This window comes from Pleuronectes platessa, chromosome 22 (assembly GCF_947347685.1).
Source record: "Pleuronectes platessa chromosome 22, fPlePla1.1, whole genome shotgun sequence".
Classification (NCBI taxonomy): domain Eukaryota; kingdom Metazoa; phylum Chordata; class Actinopteri; order Pleuronectiformes; family Pleuronectidae; genus Pleuronectes; species Pleuronectes platessa.
Genome location: NC_070647.1, coordinates 6,677,780 through 6,699,277, shown reverse-complemented (window position 1 = coordinate 6,699,277; position 21,498 = coordinate 6,677,780). Strand labels below are relative to the sequence as shown.

At 41.9% G+C, this 21,498-nt stretch overlaps 1 protein-coding gene across 1 annotated transcript in view; it reads right to left on the bottom strand.

Annotated features, from left to right (window-relative positions):
* Positions 1-21,498, bottom strand: part of ptprz1b (protein tyrosine phosphatase receptor type Z1b) — a 65,339-nt gene that overhangs the window by 21,860 nt on the left and 21,981 nt on the right. The window contains exon 3 of the mRNA XM_053415451.1: positions 6,231-6,410. Within this exon, the coding sequence (XP_053271426.1) occupies positions 6,231-6,410 (180 nt within the window). The remainder of the gene's footprint in view (positions 1-6,230; positions 6,411-21,498) is intronic.

The window sequence follows — 21,498 nt, the reverse complement described above, 5'->3', positions numbered from 1 at the left end:
TACATTGGTGTCATATACACAAAATATTTCTCTCCACAGGAAATGACATGTAGGAGCCAGGCAGCTGCATCTTAAATGTGGACATGCTGGTCATTTGATTTATGTGCCATGTCATGACTATGATATGTGCCTGCACATTTGCTATCAGTCCTCTCATTGAACTTTTAATGGTGAGATTCTAACGTGAGGCACATGGGGACATTTTGCAAAAACTTACAACATGTTCTGAGGCTCAGTTTGTCTTTTAATATGACATTTCAGTGCAGCAAGACAGAGCAGGTCATACATGTATCCCATAACATTAAACCAGCTGTTCAATATCTGTTAAAATGCAATTTCCTGTTTGATTTCACAGAGAGAAAAGGAGATGGGTTTTAGGACCATTAACATGCACAGGGTCAACCAACTCACACACACACACACACACACACACACACACACACACACACACACACACACACACACACAGTATTGGCGGATGGTGATGCTATCTCAGACAGCTTTAATTTGCTCTTCAGTCCAAATGTCACTACACCCTCTGCCTTTCCTCTCGCTGTCTCTTCACATCGTCTTTTCTACATATACATTTCCTTCTCTTGCTCCTTTGTTGCCTCTTCTCTGTTGCTCGGTTTCACCTCGTCTGCCTCTCGACATCGATCTTCCTCCCCTCTCTCCGCATGATCTCTGCGCTGCCCTCACTGGCTGCTGCTCTCAGTTTCTTTTCCTTATCTGACTTCTTCCCCTTTAAATCCTGGCTGCTTCTCTTCTTCATTAACCTACAGGTTGTGAAATATATGCGTGTGGTTTTTTTAGCTTCTGAAAAGTTAAGCTTCTTTCCACATCCAGGGATTAAGACGTGTTTTACAGCAACAGAAACACGTCAAAACCATTTCCATAGGATCTACCACATGCCGCATTTTCCTCCTCTGCTAGCTGCCTCAACAGGCTCCTCTCTGGGGTTGAAAATAACAAAGAAGTGAAATGAAACAGCTTGTGGTTTGATTTCCTGCAGGACATCATTGTGAACATGGCTTCAGCAGCTTAAACACGGCCGTGCAAAAAACCTTCTTAATAAACCCCTGGGGGGTTGATATGAACAAAGAAAACAGTTTTTGAAGGTTAGACTGTTAACACTCACATTTCATATTGCAACAGACAGTGTGGGAAAGGTGTATTAAAGTAATACAGTACATGTGTGTTTTTAGCTGTAAATTGAATTATGAATGTTCTTTGAATTTTCAATTCTATGCTGAGATGAAACAGATCAACCACCTGCCATTCAGAGACGACTCCCATCATCCACTGTCCCTCCATGTCCTCAGAGACGACTGACACCACAGCTCTTTGATCTCAGCTGGATGTCCGGAAACTCCACAAGACATTTCTGTCACGAAAGTGATGCTACTGGAGTTGTTGCTAATAACTAGACAGCCTAGATCAGCAGTCCCCAACCTTTTTTGGGCTACAGACCAGTTGGATGTCAGACATAATTCATTATTCTCTCTCTCTCTCTCTCTCTCTCTCTCTCTCTCTCTCTCTCTCTCTCTCTCTCTCTCTCTGACATCACACAAGGGCCTGGTGACATCACATTCCTTTGATAAACATTTTAGCTTTACAGCAAAGCAGTTCTATAGTGTACTATTCAAAGGAAATATTAGGCAAGTAAGGAGCAGTAAAGCAATTCATTAGCTACACATTTGAAAGGCAAAATAATTTACTTAGGGAACATATCTAGGTAGCAGACTGACCGGCCTCCTGCCAGCATATACAGTACTCTGCAGTTTAACAGTGTGATAATTCATATCCTGTTTCCCTCTGCCTTTCAGTCATGCGTCGTACGAGTACACGCCTGAGGTCCGCTGGCTACTACGACACACATAAGGAATATGATGCGTCTGTCAAATATATCCCTAACCCTAACCCTAACTGCGAGAACCCTGTCAAGTACGTAACACTATGTGTGTGTCTCAATCTTGAATTCAACATTTGTCTATTCCCTAATGCCAATTTCTTCAACTGTGCGTGTGTGTGTGTTGTCAATTTTTAAAGGCTTTTCAAGAAGAGGAGTGCTACTGAAGCAATCAGCTTCATGCCACCCATCCCTGCAAGGTACTTGATGTCTGAGGGCCTATCCAGCAGGCTGCCCATTGACGATAAAACCAGTACTACCAGCAGTACCTGGACTACCTACACCTACAGAATTACCAACGGTCCCAGCAAAAAGGATTCAGCTGGAAGTTCTGGAAACATGAGATCAATCAGCAGTGCCTTATTTTTTTCGATGAGTGAGTGTCAAAATTATCCGGCATTGTAAAATATAACATGATATCATATATTATTGCATAATAATCTGATATATTCAATTTTTTGCAGCATCACTCTCATGGACGGGGGCCAAAGCTAAATCAAGGATGATGCATGTGGGAGATTTAGGTAAGTTGATGGTGGATGTGTTTAGGTTTGGCTTTTGTTTCCTTCAAACTTCAAGCTCATACTTGTGCTTGTTTTAATGGCACTGTTAAGTCGATTTGTGTGGGCTGTGTTCACATTGCTGCATGTTTACATGAACAACTATCATTTGACATAAGTTTGTGTTTTCACAATCACTGCATGTCTTGGCTCCATCAAAACCTAAAAATCTCCTTTTTTTCCCTTGTCCTAACATGAAAAATCCAGTCAGCAGTCGCATGAAGAAGACATGTGGTCTGCTTTTACTTCTCCTCCTCATATCACTATGTAAGTGGCATTGACATTCTACAAGATTCAAGTTTGCAGGTCATCTGGCAAGGAGACTACTTGCTGTTCTCTTAGACCTTTGGAGCTCTAAGAACTGTGCCCCCTTGTTTTCTCCAGGTGTTTGGTTACTCTTTCCTTTGATGACCCATTTCAAGGATTTAAAACTGCTCAAGTTTCTACCTCATCAACCCAGCACCCATCTTGATGCTGCTGAGGAGGTAGGACTCAACTGCAAATCACCTACATGTCTCTCACTGTGTATTTGTGTTTATAATTTCTATTTAGCTTCTGAGGAATTCAGATTCTCAAACTATACCCTTGTGTAAATCATGCATTTCTTCATTTATATTTTCCTATATTCTTGAACAATATAGTAGTGCTCTAGTAGAGTAGTCCCTAATCCAGATTTTAGACTCTGACTCTGGATTGTGCCTAATATCCTTAGTGAAACATAATCCCTGTATCTTCTGTATATTTTTACAAGTACACACCACTGCCAGTACTGACGAATTTTACAACTCTAAACCTAAAACTACAATTTCCTTTGAAAAATTGAAAAAAAGGTCTTTTATCTAAGTTACTCACATCCATGTGATTTATCCGGAAAGAAATTATACAGGATTTAAGTTCTTGCTGAGAAACTAGTTAAGTTGCAACAATGTAGCCCCAATGCAGAGACATCTATTCACTCTGACCATATCTTTCTCCCACAGAACAAGAAGCTGATAAATCTAGAGATGCAGGACTTGATCGGGCTGATATCCAGCCTTCGTGACAGGATCAAAGTGCTGGAGATGAAGAATGCAGAGGTAACAGTGCTTCTAGAGACGTCTACCAGTGACAGACACACACAGGCATTAATCTTTAGTTCTTGTTTACTTCAAACTTGCTGCTGTGTTTCTTTGACATGGTGTGACTGAAATGTGACTGCAACTTTCTTGATGCTTTACCAGGGGGTCAAACCACCGGCTCCTTTAGCTACCAACGGTCAACTAACCCCAGCGATCCAACAGGCCATGGAGAAGTGGCTCAGTAACCACATCAAGGTAGATGGAGAGATCCTCTAGATCTAGATCATCTCCAAGACTACTTATCGACTGTAGATGTCACAAATGTCAATACAAATTAATTATGTACCATTTTAATGTCTATCAGGAGCAGGCCGTATTCATGCCTGATGACAAAGGATTTGGACATTCGAAAGCTGACAACATGGCTGACTTTGCCCTCGAGGTTCAAGGTCAGGAATATCTCCATGTCACTGTTACTTGTCTTAAGTGAATGATTCTGCAATACAGATTTAGTCATCAGCATCACATATCAGTTATAAGTATCACTTCTATAAGCTCAGTATGACCATTCTTGTAACATTCTTGCAGAATGATGACTTAGCATTCACACAAATGACCCATTTTTGTGTTTCTGTTTGCAGGTGCCAGGGTGATCACTTCCAGGTGTTCAGAGACCTATCATGGTAGTATGGCGTTTGTGACCCTGTTTGGCTTCAAGATTTGGAGTTTCACTGTGGACCCGCGGACCGTTATTCAGGTATAATGAATGATCAACTCCTGCCCTGTATTCTTTGTATCTTCTGTGGGGCTGGGTATTGTTCACTGCAAGTCGGTGACTATTAGTTTCATACAAGGAGATATTGTTTCCTAATTGCATCTCCTCTCTCCACAGGGTCTGGCACCACTGCTCCCAGGGAGGTGTTGGTCATTCCCTGGTGCCCAGGGAACTCTTGCCATCACTCTCTCTAATCCTGTTAAGATTACACACGTGACAGTGGACCACATAGCCCGCTACATCTCACCCAGTGGCAGCATCAAGTCCGCGCCCAAAGAATTTGAACTCTATGTGAGTGCTCTCAATACTATTAGTTGAAATCCATTATACGAGGCACTGCAGACGTCCTATCACTCTGTTTTTAAACCTTGGAGAAAAAAGTGAGTCACATACAATAGTCGCAACTCTAATGTATTATTTCTCTCCCAGGGAATGAGAGACATCTCAGGGAAGAGAAGTCTTCTTGGAACGTTCACCTACGATCAGAGTGGCGGGTCGACGCAGACGTTTCAGCTGCCTGTAAGTGCAAATTATCAAATCTATACAGACAACGACACCATTGTTAAGTCCTAAATGTTAGAATGCAGTAAAGTTTATGTCTGTTTGATTCTATCTCTTTATCCCACTCTATCCAACTCACTCATCCCAATTGATATCTGTCTTCTTTGTTTCTCTCCATTCTCCTCTTTTCTCCTGTGCCCTGGTACCAGAACCCAACTGACGACATATATCGTGGTGTGGAAATGCATGTCCTCAGTAACTGGGGACAAGCGGAATATACATGTCTTTACCGCTTCCGTGTGCATGGGAAGATCGCCTCCACATGAATTTAAAAATAAACTGTCTCTCTCTGTATCTTTTTTTTTTCCTATTCAAATCAGTTGTTAAAAAAAATAAATTTAATTCCCCAAGTTTTTCTTTTAATCATAAATTCGGTTAAACTTTCTACTTCCACTAATTTGAACTTTCAGTTCTTTTCAAACTATTCTACTTTTTAGAATAGAGAACGAAATGGTGAATATCCCACGTACGTTTGAAGGGTAAGGGCTAGGGTATGCTGAGGCTAAGGGTAAATCTGACTGGCTACTGGCTTATCAATATATTATAAGAAATATATAAAGCTTTCTTAACAACAGCATCACTTTATAATAAAATAATAACTGCAGACTCCAAAGCTGAACAAAACGAATTATTCACATTGGCATGTACAGTGTGTGCAGGCTTGGTGCGTAAATGTCACCAGACGGAGATTGAGGGAGTTTAAATCATGAAATTCAACCAGTAAACAATAATGGAATGTGATGTCGGAAATGGCAGCAGAGTTTTTAGTGCTGATGTGGCGATCTCAGGGTATTCTGCTGTGACTTTAATCCAGAACACCGGCAGAGTTGTTTTCTCGAACATACTTTTAAGGCCGCCGTCATTTGCGATCTCCAGCAACTGATCTTATTCTTGCACAGACATGCTGGATTCACCTGATTTGTTGACAAATGGGTCCGACAAATACCATGTGGCTTTGTGTTTGGCGAAAAAGTCACGTGACCGAGACAAGTGTCTTGACATGTGTAAAGCATGAGTCATAACGGAGAGGAGCCGGTCATTTTTTCAAAATAAAACACAGTTCAGAATCAGATAATAAATAAAACAGAAATAATGTAAGTTGTTTATTCTTTCTGTGCGGCCCGGTACCAAATGACCCATGGCCCGGTACCTGTCCGCGGCCCAGAGGGTTGGGGATCCCTGACCTAGATAACAAGCTAACTGGTATGTGTGTGTGGCTGAGAGAGAGATGGGAGTGTGAGGGGTAGGTAGGCGTGTCTTGGCCACGCCTCCCAGCACTGCGTTCGAATGGCATTTGTAGAATTTCACTTCAGCCAAAACTTAGAAGTGAGGTTACATTTGAGGAGATTGTGAAAACATTTCCATACCAGTCTTCCCGTTGTTGTGGATGGTGCTGGACTCTGCTGTCAGTTGGTCCCAGCCCTCGAGCTGTAGGTTCTGGTACTGCAGCCTGACCTGGGTGAAGGTTTCATCGATGTCCACAGGAGACTGCCGCCCGCTGTTGCAGGATGGGTACTTCTTACCCCAGATGTGCTGGTTCAGGGTACCTGCATAAGAGAGATGTAGCACAGATAAATAAAGAGATACAGAGTGTTCAAGGACTACTGATCTGAAAATGTCAAACTCCCTGAAAACAGTTTTTCTCTTGCATCTGCGTCACCAGAAAGACTGGAGGCTTAGCTGTGTTTGTGTTGGGAAAACATCCTGTGTGCTATTTTGTGACAAAAAACAATAAAGCAGGTTTGTCTCTTTTATTGCTAAAAATCGGAGTTTGATATTAAGATATTTTCGGTTGCTGACACCCTTCACTTTACACTCTTTGCTATATCTGTATCACAAATGTGTGTTGCTGTTCACAAACAGTACACTGGCTGTTAAATAGGTCCAGCTCTAATGAGAGCAGATGGTCAAACTATCGGTCAAACATGACTGGTTGGCCTCAGGTCTCATCGCTGCAACCTCTGAGTCCGTGTGTTTGCGTGTACTGTTAACACATGAGTACACGTCTCACATTGTGTGTACATTTATTGATGTCCTGTGTATGTGTGGATGTGTGTTTCTGAATTGTTGAGTGGAGTGCACAGCGGGAATTCATTTTAATCGTACTCATGCGGCGTGGGTGTTTATATGCATGCATATGTGTGTGTGTGTTAGTGTGTGTGTGTGTGTGTGTGTTAGTGTGTGTGTGTGTGTGTGTGTGTGTGTGTGTTTGAACAAGGCTGTGCTTTTTTACATCTATAATGTAAGAGAATATGAGCAGCATCTGAAAAACATTTTGCAGTTAAACGTGAATCACAATAAATCCAATCAAAGAGGCATAAAATAACGTAACATAAAAATTGCATTCTCCTAATTTCGTGCTCGTAGCACATTCAGTTTGCACAAATGTTCGACTAGGTATCACCAGCTCTGCCTCAAAATGTGTGTGTGTGACTGAATTAATTATTTATGAGTGTATGTCTGCATGCACAAACGTTGTTTAAATGCCAAGACATGCACGCGTATGAATCTATTCATGATACCGTCTCCATCCACTGACATACCCATCTTTGTGTGCTTTTATTTGTTACACTGAATGTGCACCCACACAGCACCTTCTCATAGGTACAAGCTACGTGTATACTGTACTAGTGTAAACTGGACCACCGCTGCTAGTCGCGTGTAAGCATGAATAGTCATCGTCTTTGCATGAGTGAATGTGTTAATTCACTGTGCAGCCATTCATCTGCTGTTTCCTCCAGGCGGATTCAGGGAAGCCTCTGAGTAAACCCACTGAACTACATTCAGCTTGCTGACTTATGTCTCAGAGGTGAAGTTACAGTGTATCATGTTGGCAAACAAACAACAAACTAAAAAAAAAATTCAAACAGCTTATAAGTAATGTTTTATTGTGATACACAACTTAATTGAATAATTCAGCTCTAGGTTCGATTTTTTTCCTCATATGTCCAGTCCTCACGTATTAAAAGGGCTGTTAGAGGGTTAAGACCTGGTTCTAGGGTTAGAATTAGGTTTAAGTTATGGTTAGGGTAAGTGTTGGGGTAAGGGTTAGTTGTAATGGTTAAGGTCCCCCGAATCTTGTCCCTTGCCTACAGATTCTGTATATTCACAAGGAGAATCTGTTTATAGAAATTAATATAAGGGGTCTGTAATATGCCATTGAGTGTTACCCCCCAGTGTGTGTGTGTTTTACAGTACAACAATAAAGACAATGGGCCTAATGAGGTCAGAGCAGATGGTTTAACCGTAACTGGTCACACATGACTTAACAGGTATTGGCTTTACATTCCTGCTTATGTGTGGGTGTGTGACCCAAGTTCAGCTAAATCAATGTCCTCTCTGTTGTGCTGCTTCCAGTTGGACAGCTACAGTTCACACATATCCAACCTATGAAAATGACTGAGGTCAAAATGTTCTGTGAGTTCACACGTTCAGCACCATCCAGCTGTTTTTTGTTTACAGAAGCGACCTTCAAACGACAACAACCTACAAAACCTGCATAAGTCCTGGTTTACAGTCTGAAAGGTGCATAAAGTAACAAGACTTAGTTTTGTCATAACCCAATGAAGACCCAACAACACCCGACATACAAGAGGCCACATAATAACCAAGACTATTGTCATGGAAAAACACCACAGACAACAAAGTTACAACAGACTGAAAAAAAACTGTTTGTGTGTCTGTTGGCAGGATTAAGCAAAAACTACAGAACCAATTTCATATGAAAGTTGGTGTAAGGGAGTGGTATGGACAAAGGAAGAATAATAACATTAATTGTTGGCGCGGATTTGATTCAGGACGAGGATCCAGGATTTTATTTTGGCTTCTTTAACATTGCATAAGATCAAAAAATACATATAAACAGTTAAATAGTAATGTATTTAAAAAAAAGCTGTGTTTTTGTGGCACAGTTCATTATTTCAATTTGAGTGGCATCTGTACGTTCAGCTCCACATTTCCTTCTTCATCTCCATTTTATATGACGGTGCTAATACACTGTGTGTGTGTGTGTGTGTGTGTGTGTGTGTGTGTGTGTGTGTGTGTGTGTGTGTGTGTGTGTGTGTGTGTGTGTGTCGCTGAAACGACAGGGTCTGTCGTCTGGCCCCTGCAGCCTCATCCTTCAGCATCATAACATAAACGCACCCGCTATGTTGCTCCTCTGGCATAATGCTACCATGGCAACAAGTAGCTGACAGGTTGGAGAAGGGAATAAAAAAATCCCCTGAAGCTCGACTTTCCCGTCTTCACTCACTTCCACAAACACACACGCACGGACACCCACTCACATTTAGTCAAGGAGTACAATTTGGATGATTAAATATGGAAATTACATTTCATATCTCTGACTTCCACTTGTTTTTTCACAGTAGTTCCAGAATAAAGCCCTCTAATGCAGCCAGTGTGAGAATGTCAGACCTATTGTTGTTGAAATTCATGTGGAGAACGTTTAAAGAAGATTCTGCTATTTTCAATAAGAAATATTATCAGTATTATACTAGTTTTGTCCTCTGTCCCTCTCTGCTTCTACATTTTAAAACCAATAAACCAATAAACCAATAAATACAGATCTGAGGTTCTACAGTAAGAATAGAAAGACAGTAATGCAAAATCTGCATTTATTTATGCTCATTACCTACATCGAGGAGGATAAGTTTTCATTGCTGTTTGTCTCTTTGTTTCACTTTCTTGTCTTTTAGAAGAATTACAAACTCCAAAACCCATGTAAGTTAAATTTGGTGAAAGGATATGGGCCACAGCAGAGCCCATTGTTTTTTGGGGAAGATTTGTCTAATGGGAAATAGCCACGATTGCAAAGTAGGGTGTTTGACATTTACAAATTTTTCCCAGGGTTTAATTCTTGGATCTTTGTTAAATACCAGACATGTTTAGGGAACTGATTTTTATGAGCAACTCATTTTAAGGGATTGTTAGACATTATGAGGGTATTCACTCTGATTGCCATTCTAGTTAGTAAAGTGGTCAAGATAATAGGAACCCTTTGTGACATGATGATTTGTTTAAATGTAATTTGATTATGATTAAAAGCTGTACAATATAGTATAATAGTAAAGATGTCTGGAAAGATCCTAAATGTCTCTGCCGCAGCCAACAGAGCAACCAGCTGTCGAAGGAGTCAAGATCAAGACATAAACCATTTACACCTGTTCCCAATGCTCCATTTACCCCAGTACCCCTTTCATTTCAGCTTAGCCTTGACTCCCGAGGGAGGAGAGGTGAGAGGAGAGAGGAGGAGAGGTGAGACCACAGAGGAGGAGAGTGCATTGAGTACAAGAGGAGAACAGAGATGGAGCAGCAGGGGACCAAAAGTTAGAGCGCAAGAGGGAGGAGAGAGGACACAGGAGAAGACATGGACGTCGCAAAATATGAAGTGTATGAGACATGAGGATGGAGGAGAACAGAAGACAAAGACAGGAAAGAAAAGGAAAAAAAGAAAGGAAAAGTGTGTGTGTGTGTACTGATGTATCGTGCAGCTGTGTTTCATGCTGAGAAAGTGCTCATTGACAAACACAACTGTGTACATAGTATCTAGCTATCTCCTCCTGCCTAATCTCACACCAGTTCAGCTCCCTTGAATCTCTCTCTCTCTCTCTCTCTCTCTCTCTCCCTCTCTCTCTGAGCTGATTTCACCCTCTGCAAGAAGGTTCTGCACTGTTGAGCGAGCTAACCGTTCAGAAAACACGCTGGTTTATTAAATTGAATAATGGAGGGCTCGCCTTTTTGGAGGACTGTCTGCTCCTGTCTGCATCACTATCGGTAAAAATAGCTGAATATGTATCAAATATTAAGAGCAAAAAAATGTTTCTTGGTTTAGCTTAACTCAGGGGCGGAGCCTCTGAATCTGCATCAGTGTGTGGCTGGCAGGAGGAGACAGAAGCACTTGAACAGTTTAACCTCAATCCATGCACAGAGAGCTCTCTATTTCCTAAATGTTCCAGATGCCGCAGTGTATAAATATAGATGACTAAAGATTGGTTTTAAAACCCATCCAATCATACCGAGAAAAATATCGAGACAGAAGCCCAGAAGCCAAAGATAATTAATTTATAATGATATAAAAAAAAGGAACAGTACCAAATGATTTATGTTTTTGCGTAATAAATCAGGGAATTCTTTTAATTTATGTAAATAACTTTCAACTGCTTCCTACGGACCTCTCCTATTGTAGCAATTATTACATCAACACTATCAAAACAGCAGAGCCATGACATCGACCCTGTTCAGACCTGGCACTAACATCTGTCCTGAGATATCCAATCACAAGTGGACAGTGTTGTGTTTGTGTGTTGACACCTCAAATTGAATTGTGTTTTGAGTGAGTCTCTGTGACCGGATCTCAGTTTCCCACTCCATATGTAAATAAAGATTAAATGAGGTTGTTTTTACCCAGTCTGATTTAAAAAATTCGTCCATTGTTGAAAGAGAGAGAGCAGAGCAGCTTTGATTGGTAGAGGTAATGCAAGTTTAGTTAACCTGGTTATTCCTTGACCCTCATCCTGTCAAGAGTCTTCCAGTGGCTCAAATATGTTATGGCATGGAACTGAGTTTGGTGACATTATTCATGAAAGCAGAAGATTAAACGAAAAAAAAGAAATCTTCTGGAGCTGTCTGATGGTAAATAATCGTTGTTACCTCCAGCAAGGAAGTTATGTTTTCATCTGCATTTGTACATGTGTTAGCTTGCAGGATTATGCAGAAAAACAACACCGCTTTCCATCAAATTCTGAGGAGGGGTGGGGCATGACACAGGGGGAAATCCATTGAATTTTGATGTGGATCCGGATCATGTGGCAGATCCAAAATTTTTTTTTTTTTAATTGAAATTTTCTTTGATTTTTCAGACAAGAATTAATGGACCTTGACGGCCTTGGAGGGGGTATGCACCCTACTATGTGACATTCTGGTTTGATAAATATACTGCATATGTCTGTTTTGCCATTTCAAATGATAATTTCAACATTACATTACATCCAATGTGTACAGTGAAGGCCCAAAATATGTTTAAATCATCCAAATCCAAATCTTTGACACATTAATATTCAATGTAGACTTTTACCAATTAAAGGGCCACTGCTCTGTCACAGCTGCTTTCATGTGTTTTTCCATCAGTTTGTGTTCGCAAGAAATCTTCAACATAGCAGACAAATGAGCTCAGGAATAAGAAATGTTCCTCTGTGTGAAAGAAGACTTCAGTCACTTTTAGTCTGCAGCATCTCTGCATTCATGGGCGCGCACACACACACACACACACACACACACACACAATGACTGACATAATGGAGTGAGCCTGAAGCAGATAAGATCTGAGCTACTAAATGAATCTATTATGTATGGTAGAGAAAGGACTATACACACACACACACACTCTCTCACATCAGCCGCTCAGTGAGATCTACTCTATGGTAATGACGGCCTGTCAGCAGCCACCATAACTGACAATCAGACCTGCCAGATTATTCAGATAGAGAAAAAACAAGAAAAAACCTGTATGCCTCCGTATGCTCTTCCTGTGATCTCTTATGGCTCCGTCTAGACGGGAGAACATAGGGAACTCTCTGGAGTGAAACAAGACCGAGGCCAGACTGCATCTTCTCAGTTAAATATTAAACAACGGCAGACTGCCTCTCCTTACTGATATAACGTCTAAATGTACAGAATGAAGGGTTAAGAAAAAAAATATAACTTACTTGCACAAAAATCTGTGCTTCGGTACAGGAGCTTTTCCAAGGACTTGGGAAGTAGGGGATCCTAAGGGACCCCACATTAAACGAAACCCCTCTCTCCTAGACCAAAGCTCTAAAATGATGAAGCTTTTGGCAGAAAGCTAATGGCATGGGGCCTCATTAGGAGGTTTCCGACCGTGGTGTTGTTGTTGCCGTCTCCTGCAGCCGATCATAGAATTTAGAAGTGGTTCACAGATACTTCTCATAGTTGTGGACTGACGTAAATTGCCTGCCTCGTCTACCCCGTTGCTATGCCCCTCCTTCTTTGAAGAGATGCTGCTCACTTACATGTATATTACAATATCGCTGTGATGAAACATATTAATGGTGACTTTAATTTCCCATTTCTTACCCAATATATAAAAATTCGGCATTTGGGCAAGTACTTCAAAGGATGATGCCGATACAGCAGTGTTAATTTTGGCAGCTATTTTTGATTTAGTCTTAGTCTTAGTCTTTTGACGAAAATGCATATTAGTTTTAGTCACCTTTTAGTCATTTTAATCCTTCTTAGTTTTAGTCTAGTTTTAGTCGACGAAAACAAATTACATTTTAGTCTAGTTTTAGTCGACGAAAACTAATTCCATTTTAGTCTAGTTTTAGTCACATTTAATAGCCACATTAAACTCCTTTTCTATAAAAACATATAGCTGCAGCCTAATAGCTTAAAAATATATATTTAATTTTAAATGTGAAAACAAAAAGGGAGAGCAGGTCAGACTGGAGCCGGACACAGCAACTTCAGCTCTGTACAAACCAACTGCAGCTTCTGCTCTGATGAAGAAGCTGAAGCGCTGATCTCTGAGCAGCTGAGACCATAGAAACTCTGGTTTTCACTGTTTCCATAGTTAAGAAGCAGTCGGTCACTGAGAGGCTGCTCCACGAGAACGCGCTCTGCTTTCACTGTGTCTCTCTGAGCGAGTGCGCGAGGCGGGGGGCGGAGCTACGGACCGGAGCGCTATCTGGGGCGCACACACACACATACACAGACACACACAGACACACTCACTCGCCCGCTCCTGATACTTCATGACGGCCTGATACGATGATGTTTTAAAAATTATTGTGACTTAGTCAACCACCAACATTTTCGTCTCGTCTCGTCTCGTCAACGAAAATTAAAATAGATTTCGTCATAGTTTTTATTTTCAAAGATTCGTTTTCGTTACGTCTTCGTCTCGTCTTCGTCATGGAAAAAAGGTCGTTAACGAATATATTTCGTCATAGTCTTCGTCAACGAAATTAACACTGCGATACAGTCAACCTTTATGGATGTGTTTAGGTCATGAAATTGATGTTAAAGTTAACACCCTCTAATCAAATGTGGGCACGTTAATTAAGTCGATTTACAACAGATGGCTTGAATAAAAGCTTTCCTACATGTCTGTTATCTGTTATTTTATCAATCTTACAAAGCAACTTCTCATATATTATCCTATATTATATAAGATTCTCTTCATTTGTACATACTCGTTTATGCCATATCTGTAAATAGTTCTCCTTGCTGCTATTTTATTAACTGTGTTTTTTTCATGTTTATGTTTTTTTATACAACATATGACACAAACTTTCACCTGTAAATATTGCCTCATCATCACCTTAATCTACAATTTCCTGTACTTGTGAAATGACAATAAAGTTGAATCTAATCTAATTTAACCTAAACTACACATCACATCTGCTACACAGCATTTCCAAGTTTGAGCAGCCCTGAGACACCAGACCACCGTGGGTTAATGCCGGATGTATACATAGCAGAGTGGACACCTTACTGAAGGAAGACATAGTGGTGTGGGTGTAGCCTGATGGCCACTCCAGGCCCACTTCTGAAGGGGAAAGTTCCTGCACTTCCTCTGAGGACAAGGTGCCATGAGAATTTGTGTCACTCTCCACTTTTTAATGGCCTGAGAATGTCATGACAATGACACTCTCACTCAACATCCAGCCCCGCCTCCCTCGCCCCCCTTAACCCCTCTGTACCCTGTTCATTTAACATTTGTTCAAGACTATCAAAGGATGGAGTTACTGCTCAGAGCTGTGTAAACTTAGGTTTACGGATTACTGCCCATGTTTGTATAACTCTTGAACAGGCCATGTTAGTGAACATGAGCGTGCAATGCAGACTTCCCTAAATATCGAGGTACTCTTTGTTCCCACTCTTTCCTCTCATGGCCGACAGCATGCGGAAACTACAGCCACTGAACTCGTTACCCACTGGTGCAAGCGAAAAACAAGGACAGAACATGGGAAGCACAGAGTGTGTATTTGTGTACAGAAACCCCCCCCCCACACACACACACACCTCTGCATCATTACAAGGCTCTGGGAGCAGCCGCACAGATTGAGCAACAACTGGAGCAGAAGAGCAGCCAGTATTTGGTGACTAAGAGAGAGAGAGAGCGGTTGTTGTGGGGTGAGCGCACGAATATCCACAGAAAAGGAAACAGCAGACACATGAGCTGAGAGAGGACGGGGGGGGGGGGGGGGGGGGGGGGGGGACACACAATCAAACAGACAGCTGACTGGGAGACACTAAGATAACTGGGATCAAAGTCATGGGTGTAAAAGCCACTACAAAGAGCTACGAGACACAGAAACCCTCCAATTAATAATACGACAGTAAAAAAGACAAAGAGTAATCAAAGGCTTCCAGCAGAAAGACAGATCAACACCACAATGAATATGCATCAAGACAAACGGCATTGTAACCCATGGGATGATGAAGGGTGGCTGATTTGACTTTTAAATTACTTAGCAGGGCGCTGTCTTCATGTGTGTGTGAAGTATTCACGAATGATTAGCGACGTTGTGAGTATTATGATCAACCAATTAGTCATCAGCAGCTTTACTCCTTGGTTGATTCATTCATAAGTTGCAAAGGGAATGCGTCTGTATCATTTGTGACATAAATGAGGAATCAGCAGGGACAGTATTTTTTAGGTTATCTTGCTAACAGGATCCTAACACAGTTTCCACTGGTCACGTTATTGCGTGGCAGCCCGTCACGCCAAAATCTTTGCCACTGCTGATCCAGCAGAGGGCGATCACTATCAGCTCGACCTATTGACCTATCAGTAAAGTAAGTCAGTCATGTTATGTTGTTTTGCTAGAAAAACGGAGGTTGTGTTTTCTAGCTTATAGCCTCTTAGCTCCATACTGTATTTCTGTCCCCATAATTGTATAGTGATTGACAACACATTTGCATTACGAGTCCCTGACCACCTTCAGAGCTGGATTGGCCAATCGGATCTAATTCCCTCCACAATACATCTTGGGTGCATACACACTAGAGTGCGCCTCGGGCTGCCTGGACCATGCATGAGAAAGAAATTGCGGAGCACAACCCGAATCCAACAGACATTTTGTTTTTTTGTGTCTGAATCTGACCCGAGCCCCATGTTTTTCCTGAGTACAGGCCCAGCCAACGTGACCCAACCCGACCTAGGTATAAACACTTTGATTCACACCTGTACTTTTGTCTTATCTTATCTTATGACCCCGAAATGCATTTTAATTGCAGGTGACATGTGTGAACTGTGCTTTCCTTCATTCACTACAGCATCTTGGAAACTGCCGCTGTTATCTTCCCCTTCATCTAAAACAGAGTGACATGTACACGGAGTGCATACATGCAAAGTGAGTCTATGAATGTAAACTGCTCATACACGCACAATGACCCAGATTTGCATTTCCATGGTGAACATGAATTTTACATAAAGAATTCTGCCGGGGGTTTGGGGAGACGGAGCCATCACACAGCCGCTCCCGTTATTCATATCAGCCTAATCCTGAGGAGAAGTTGCTGGTACTAATGCTGCAGAGACACGTCTTTTCTTGGAAACTACGGCTCCGTTTAATCGAGGCTGTGATCTGATTCGAAATGGGAACATATAAAGTGTTTGGCGTCTGTCACAGTCCACTTTTCTCTCCAATCACATAATTAAGAGTATCAGGAAACAGTTCACCGGCAGGGTTTTCCAACTTATGTGAACAGGCAGTATTCATTTATTTCAAATCTGTACATGTCAGTGTGTGTGTGTGTGTGTGTGTGTGTGTGTGTGTGTGTGTGTGTGTGTGTGTGTGTGTGTGGTTGTGTGTGTGTGTTCTCCAGATAAAGCGCTCGGGGAGTATTGAAGCCTGAATGGCCCCCGGCTATGTCTTAGTTGGATCAAGAAGAGCGAGGAGACAGAGAGAGGGAGAGAGACAGAGGGAGAGAGACACAGATTCAGAGGTACAGAACGAAGGTATCAGAAGAAGTAGCGGTGGTAAAAAAAATCTCAGTACAAGTCCAGTGTAGCTCTGCCGTGGTGTTTGAACACTATGCTTTGAAAAATATATCGCATCTCATTGCATTTAGCTGGAAGCATACACACACATACACACAGACACACACAACAGATGGGGTCCTGGGGGGTGTCTTCCAGGCAGAAGGATCCCAGGGACCCCCCAGAGACAAAGCAGAGGAATGCTGAGGACAACATGGAGATGGAGGAGGAGGAGGAGAAGGAGGAGGAGGAGGAGGAGGAGGGAATGTTTCATGCATAAACACAAGTACAAAATGTACAGTTATTACTGTACTGGTTAATGTACTGTCGTAAATGTACAGTTAGTACTCCAAAGTGGAAGCTGGCAGAGATACAAGTCATATAATTGTGAAATATGCAATGAAAAAAAAAGATAAAATCAAGCAAATGTAATAACTCAATCCAACTAAAAGGCAGTTTTACAGAGAAGATCTTAATAAATTGTATGAATCATAATTTCTATTTTATGGCTTTCAGAGTTCTGCCATACAAGCCAGTAGCCAGTCAGATTTACCTTTAGCCTCAGCGTACCCTCACGTTCGGCCTGTATCCTTGATTACGAGGCCAAAACACTTGATCACTCTAAGGTGCACGACTGAAGTTACGTCCCTAACATCCGCTGGTGGATGCTAACACCTGAAAACATCTACTGGTAGTGGGTAACTTTACTTATGTTTGCTGGCGACCTGCAAACATACATGGGATATTCCCCATCTAAACCTACATTATAAAATAAAATGATTGTTGTATCCATTTTTAGTGGTCATTCCTGCACAGGATTCAAATGTTCTCAGTGTGCACCCGGGATTAAAATGGAACAATGGATGTAATGTTGGTCTGGAACGTTGCATCTCACTGATACAGGCTCACTAATGTAATGTAATCACAGCTGGATTAAGTAACAGCCAATGCTAATGCACTTTGATTTAAAACCATGACAGACAAAGCACAGGGTGGTTCACTGTTTGCCACAGAGTTCAGTGCTGAGTGTGGCTAGTAATCTAAAATCCATCTACCAAACAAGAGCTGATCACGGGACTGCATTCAATTGTCAGTTTCCTAGTTTTACATATTGCAGCACAGACACGGTGAGATGATTGATGAAGAGCTTCGGGCAACAACAAACCTCCAGCTTTAAAACTACAACTGCAAAAACATTGCGCAGCATGAGGCCGCGTCGCCGTGGCAATCACTGAACACATTCTTCACTCAAATATGTGAGTTTGTTGCTGCACTGTAGAGCAGACACGCCCGTTGCTTTACTGTTAGGTTTTTCAGAGATGCTCAAAGAGTTTTTCTCTTACCTCCAGAATTCTGCCAAACAGAAATCCCAAAGATAATAACGTTAAGGACTTCATGCTCACAGTCATACGCTCAACTGTGTGGCAAACACTAACATTACAGAGTCTTCTTGGCTTGTGTACGAGATACTAGATCATAAACTGCTCGGGACATAAATAAGCTGCCTAAAGATACAGACTACAGGCATGACGGTATAAATCCGAATGACGGTTGGATGAGCTGTGACTCTGATCATTTTTCATTTCTCAGATTTTAGCCATTATAGTTACGGGAGTTTCGGCTCTTTTAAGTTAACTTCCGGTTTTAAATACACCAAAGTTTAGCGCTTCAAAGACCTATGTTTTGTATGACGCTCTCAAATTATAGTGATGGCAAGACAGAGATTTTTCTGTCTGTTTTGTTGCTTTCAGATATTTAGTCAGGCTCTGATGGAAAGAGGCATCCACATACAAACAAAAACAAAAAAAAAGAAAACGAACCAGACATCTAACTACATTTCCTGAAAGCACTACTGAGGTAGCGCAGATGTTTTTCAAATGCAACTACAGCTTTGGAAAATGAAAGGAGAATACACATGAGAAACGCCTGTTACCTTAACTTTTGAGTTGGTGCCTTTCTCCTAAGACTTTAAAATATGGAGAATTGTAACAAATGAGCAAAAGAAAAAAGGAAAACTGTCTCTCAGATCGGAGCCGGATCAATCCATCAGCTCCACACAGTTCAGATTGTATATCTCACAAAAGGACTTTGTTGCAACATGTGCCTTCCCCCCACCATTTACTGCATCCAACACTGCTGATCTATAATTAACCCTTTCTCCTGCATGATGATGATTGGTTGGCTTGTTGTGAACTAGTATGTATAGTACAGATAGCTTTTCTATGTGATTGTGTTTGACTGAATTACGAGTTTGAACCTTTAATAAAAAATTGGATCATACAACCAGTTTGTTAAACAAAAGCAGTTTGAAAAGGTTTTGATGTAGCCCACTTTAAAGCCTTCCTCCTCCGCCTCTCTCGTCCTTTCACTTTGGAGCTCTTTTTGTCAAATTCAACTCTCCGTCTCTCCATCACTCACCCTCTCACTCTCCTGGCGCCCTCTTTCTTTTATTTGCCTCTATTTTCCTTTTGTCCCCCTCTACTTCTGACCTAACTAAAAAGCTGTGCACGGTGCCTCACAATGAAGTGCGCCTCTTTCAAATGTTAATGCTTTTACTCACGGCTCAGTGCACAACGCAGGGTACGTAACAGAGCTGGTCCGAAAAACAAGATTGTGAACACATGCACACACTAAACACCGACACACATACCGACACACACACCGACACACACACACACACACACACACACACACACACACACACACACACACACAGCGAGAGAGCAGAATGGCTGAAGTTACAGTGAATCCAAATTAACTGCCACTGAGAGGCCTTCAGCTGTGATGAACTGCAACACAGGGGAAATTGAAACGTTCTGAATATCATGTAGAAAGAAAGAGAGGAAGAAAGTAAGAGAGATAGGGAGAGAGAGAGATGAAAGAGAGAACGAAAGTAAGAGAGAGAGAGGGAGAGAGAGGGAGAGAGAGATGAAAGAGCGAAAGAAGGAAATGTGAGGGAGCCAATATGGGAAAATCTCGAATCTAATTCTAAACCAATTTTTTTTCATCCATACAAAAAAATTCTATTACACTTGGACAAACAGTGTTTGTGTATGCATGTGTGTCTCTGTGTGTGTGTGTGTCTGTGTCTCAGAATTGGTTTTAAGGATTGACAGAGAGGGAGAAAAACTATAAAACTGGATTTATTGACATTCCTGCTGCTTCGTCAAATATGAGTGGGAACAAGTCACATAAACAAAATCTCATGGCATCCCTGGGTGCATGTGGGTGAATCTGGACTGAGTCACTGCACTGGCTCATTAACAGGTTTCACACAAACGCTGTGCGCCAAGTTCATTTTAAATGGTTCAATTAACAAGTTCATATAAGCACAGTTGCTTCACTTCCACTCTGGCTCTGTTCCGCACAGAACCATAGTCTGTAGAAAAAGATGGATGACATGGATTGTTTCCATGACACTGTAATGTCACTATGTGTCTTTCTAGGCAGGCTTCCCCTTCAAGCAGCTCATAGAACAGAGCCAAAGACTTTACTGGACAACAGCATTGCCAAGAAACACTGTGACTGGCCACTCAAAATGTCATGTTATGGCAGGCGCACACATACAGATTAACTCCCATCCTCGGGCCCAACTCTTTAGAATTGGATTGAATCTCTTACAGAGTGGTTGTCAAGTTCAGTTTGGATGGGGAGGGAACAAGAATTTCAGCCACTCGTGTCTATTGTCCCCAGCAATCCATTTGGGTTGCAGGTTAATAAGTTGAATAGCTTTGTGTTTAGCCAACTGACGACTTGTTGAGCCAGATCGCTCATCCTCCTTCCCCCTGACCACTAAGAAGCTAATCTCTCCCTCTGGGACCATTACCTTCTTTGTTTCTGTCGGAACGCAGCTTAGCGCGGCAGGGGCTCCGTGCCGGGTTAGCTGATGTCATCTCACCATATGCTCCGAGGCAGATCTGGGCTCCCTCGGGAGATGTTAATAGATTATTCCTTCAGTTTATGTGATAATTAGACTGTTGGAGCTGATGAACCAGTCTCTTGCGCATTCTGCGCAGGGGGGCAACCTGAACAACCCACCTTTAGCTTCCTGTATGATTGATGGTTGAAGAGTCCAATTTGAGTCATTTAGAGAAACAGTTTTTGTTACATGTACAGTTCAAATTGAAAAAGAACAGCAATCAGTGACCCTGACCATGCCTTCATCACCTTCTATACGGGGTACCCAGCATGCACCTGGACAGGCTGCAGTATGTGCAGTGCTCAGCTGCCATTGTTGTCACCCGAATCAAGCCCTGGCAGCAAACCACCACTTCAAGCACCAATTGGAGGACGTTTATATTTTGTATTGTTGAACCTGTCAGAGTAAGGAGTCGTGCTGTGATGACTCCACAAATAATGACACTCTTACAACACGTATGATGAAAAAAGCCCAACACCCAACAGCAGCATTCAGGTGTCAGGCCGATCAACTCCCTCAAACAGGCTGTGCTGTCTTTGCCGTGACGCGGCCAGTACAAGCCTCTACATTCCTGGGTAACAAGGGGACGAGTCCTGCATCATCTGACTGGTTACATGAAAAGAAGCAACAGGGACCACATCATCACCTTTCTGAAATCCAGAGATTTTCCACAAGAAGTAATTGGACTAGCCAAGCAAAATAAAGGGAG